Source organism: Cariama cristata, unplaced genomic scaffold (assembly GCF_000690535.1).
Source record: "Cariama cristata isolate BGI_N322 unplaced genomic scaffold, ASM69053v1 scaffold23054, whole genome shotgun sequence".
Classification (NCBI taxonomy): domain Eukaryota; kingdom Metazoa; phylum Chordata; class Aves; order Cariamiformes; family Cariamidae; genus Cariama; species Cariama cristata.
The window spans coordinates 25-1,920 of NW_009614988.1; the positions used below are offsets into that span (position 1 = coordinate 25).

Here is a 1,896-nt window from a genome sequence, read left to right on the forward strand (position 1 = left end):
CCCTGGGCTGCGCTTGGCCCCAGCCCCGCTGTCACCCACACGGTTGTATTTAGGGGCACCCCAGCGAGGGACCCCGGGGCGAGGCAGCGATGCAGGCCAGCGGTGCAGGCAGGGAGCAGGAATCGGCGGGGCCAGGGGCAGAGTGTGAAGCTGCGGAGGGGAAGAAGGAGAGGAAGGTCCTGTGCAAAGCTGTGCCTGGATGCAGCGGGGCAGCCTGCGAGGTGTCCTGGGCAGGGTGCTCACCCCTTCCCCAGCACCACGGCAGGGAGCATGCACAGGGTTGGCCTGATGCCCTCGGTCCCCAAAGCGGGGGCTGGGGGGGAGCCCAGTCCATATCGCAAAAAAAAAATCCCACAGCCACTTACTTGACGGAGACGGAGAACTCCCCCGGGGTGCTCTCGCTGTCCCGGATCAGGAAGGCTCCCAGGTGTTTGCGCTTGAGGAGCCGCTCCTCTGCCAGGTGCCGGGAGATCCTGCCCGCGTACCACCTGCGAGGGACACCGAGCTCAGCACCGGGCACCCCTCAACGCCCGGGGACACCCCAGTGCCGCATCCCCACCCCGCAGGATGGAGGCACTGAGAGCCCCCGTAACGGTGGGAGCAGGGTCCCTGTTGGGCTCCCATGGGGCTGGGACCCCCCCGCAGCGGTTTCTCCCTTCCCTCTCTTCCTTCCCAATTTATGGCAGCGCTTTCACGGTGGGGGGGAGACAAGCGCAGGGTGCTGAGGGTGCAGACGTGTCCCCACAGGCTGCCTTGTCCATGCAGGGTTAGCGCAGCATTGCCACCAGCTATGACCGCATCCTGTCACCCGCCTTGCCACATCACACGTCTCATCCCCCCCTTCACTGCCTGTCCCCCCACTCCCCTGCCGTGTCCCATGGCCCCCCGTGGGAACAGCCCTGGTAGGTGCTACAGGGAGGGGTTTGTAGAGCAGAAAATGCTCCGTGCCAGGATGAAACCCTTCCTGCCTGCGTTGCCGGCAGCTGCTGAAACAAGGTGGAGGAGCTGAGTCCCCATCTCCCATCCCTGCCAAGGCTGTGTCCGTGTATTTGGGAGCCCCAGGCCACCAAGATCTGTTAAAATTGCCCCCTGAATGATCCGCCGTGGTCTTTAGCACCGAGCATCTCCAGGTGCTGCACGGAGGAGGCTGAGTCTTGCCCGTCCCGGCTTGTTAACCGAAGCCGGAGAGGCAACGGGATCTGCCGCGGGCTGCCCCAAGCCCACGCGTTCCTGCTCCCCAGCCGCAGCCCCGAGCAGGTTATGCTATGGCATTTAAATGTGATTTACCAGGGGATAATGATACATAAAACACAGGTTAAAACAGGGGTGGATTATGCTGGGCTTTAATAACACAGTAATAGGATTGTGTCTAATGCAGTCATAATCTCATAACGCTCTGTTGTTTCCCAATTATCACTTATTTAGTGGGCAGCCCAGTGTGAGGGCTGAATTTCTGTGTGTCGGGGGTACGTGGGCCTGCTGCTGCCTCCCATCGCCTCCGGCAGTGGTGGCCTTGGCAGACTGACCCAATCGCTGCCCCATCGCTCTGTGACTCAGTTTCCCCGTGTGTGGGACTACCCTGGCTCGTGGCAGACCTTCGGACATCGGGATGCACCGTTGGGATCACTGCCTGGGTGGTGGGAGAGGATGTCCTGGTGCTGGTGGGTGCTACCAGACAGGGGCTTCGAGCCCCCCTTCCCCACCCAGTGGGATGGTACTTACGGGTGCGGCTTGACCTTGATGTAGTTTTTGGGGACGAAGCCCTCGCAGCCGTACAGCTCAGCCTTGTACCAGTTCTGGTCATCCTCCATGTTGAGGATCTAAGGTGGGAGAGGAGCAGGGAGGTGTCAGCCCGGCCACTGTCCCCCTGGGAGAGGGGCTGAGTGGGACCCCCAC

The 1,896-nt window shown here is 62.1% G+C and overlaps 1 protein-coding gene across 1 annotated transcript in view; it reads right to left on the reverse strand.

Annotated features, from left to right (window-relative positions):
• Positions 1 to 365: 365 nt before the first annotated feature.
• GRAPL (GRB2-related adaptor protein-like) overlaps positions 366 to 1,896 on the reverse strand; it is a gene marked incomplete at its 3' end in the record, with an annotated part of 2,734 nt that continues 1,203 nt past the window's right edge. Inside the window, exons 2-3 of the mRNA XM_009699646.1 lie at positions 1,723 to 1,820; positions 366 to 488 (exon numbers count right to left, since the gene is read on the reverse strand). Of these exons, the coding sequence (XP_009697948.1) occupies positions 366 to 488; positions 1,723 to 1,820 (221 nt within the window). The remainder of the gene's footprint in view (positions 489 to 1,722; positions 1,821 to 1,896) is intronic.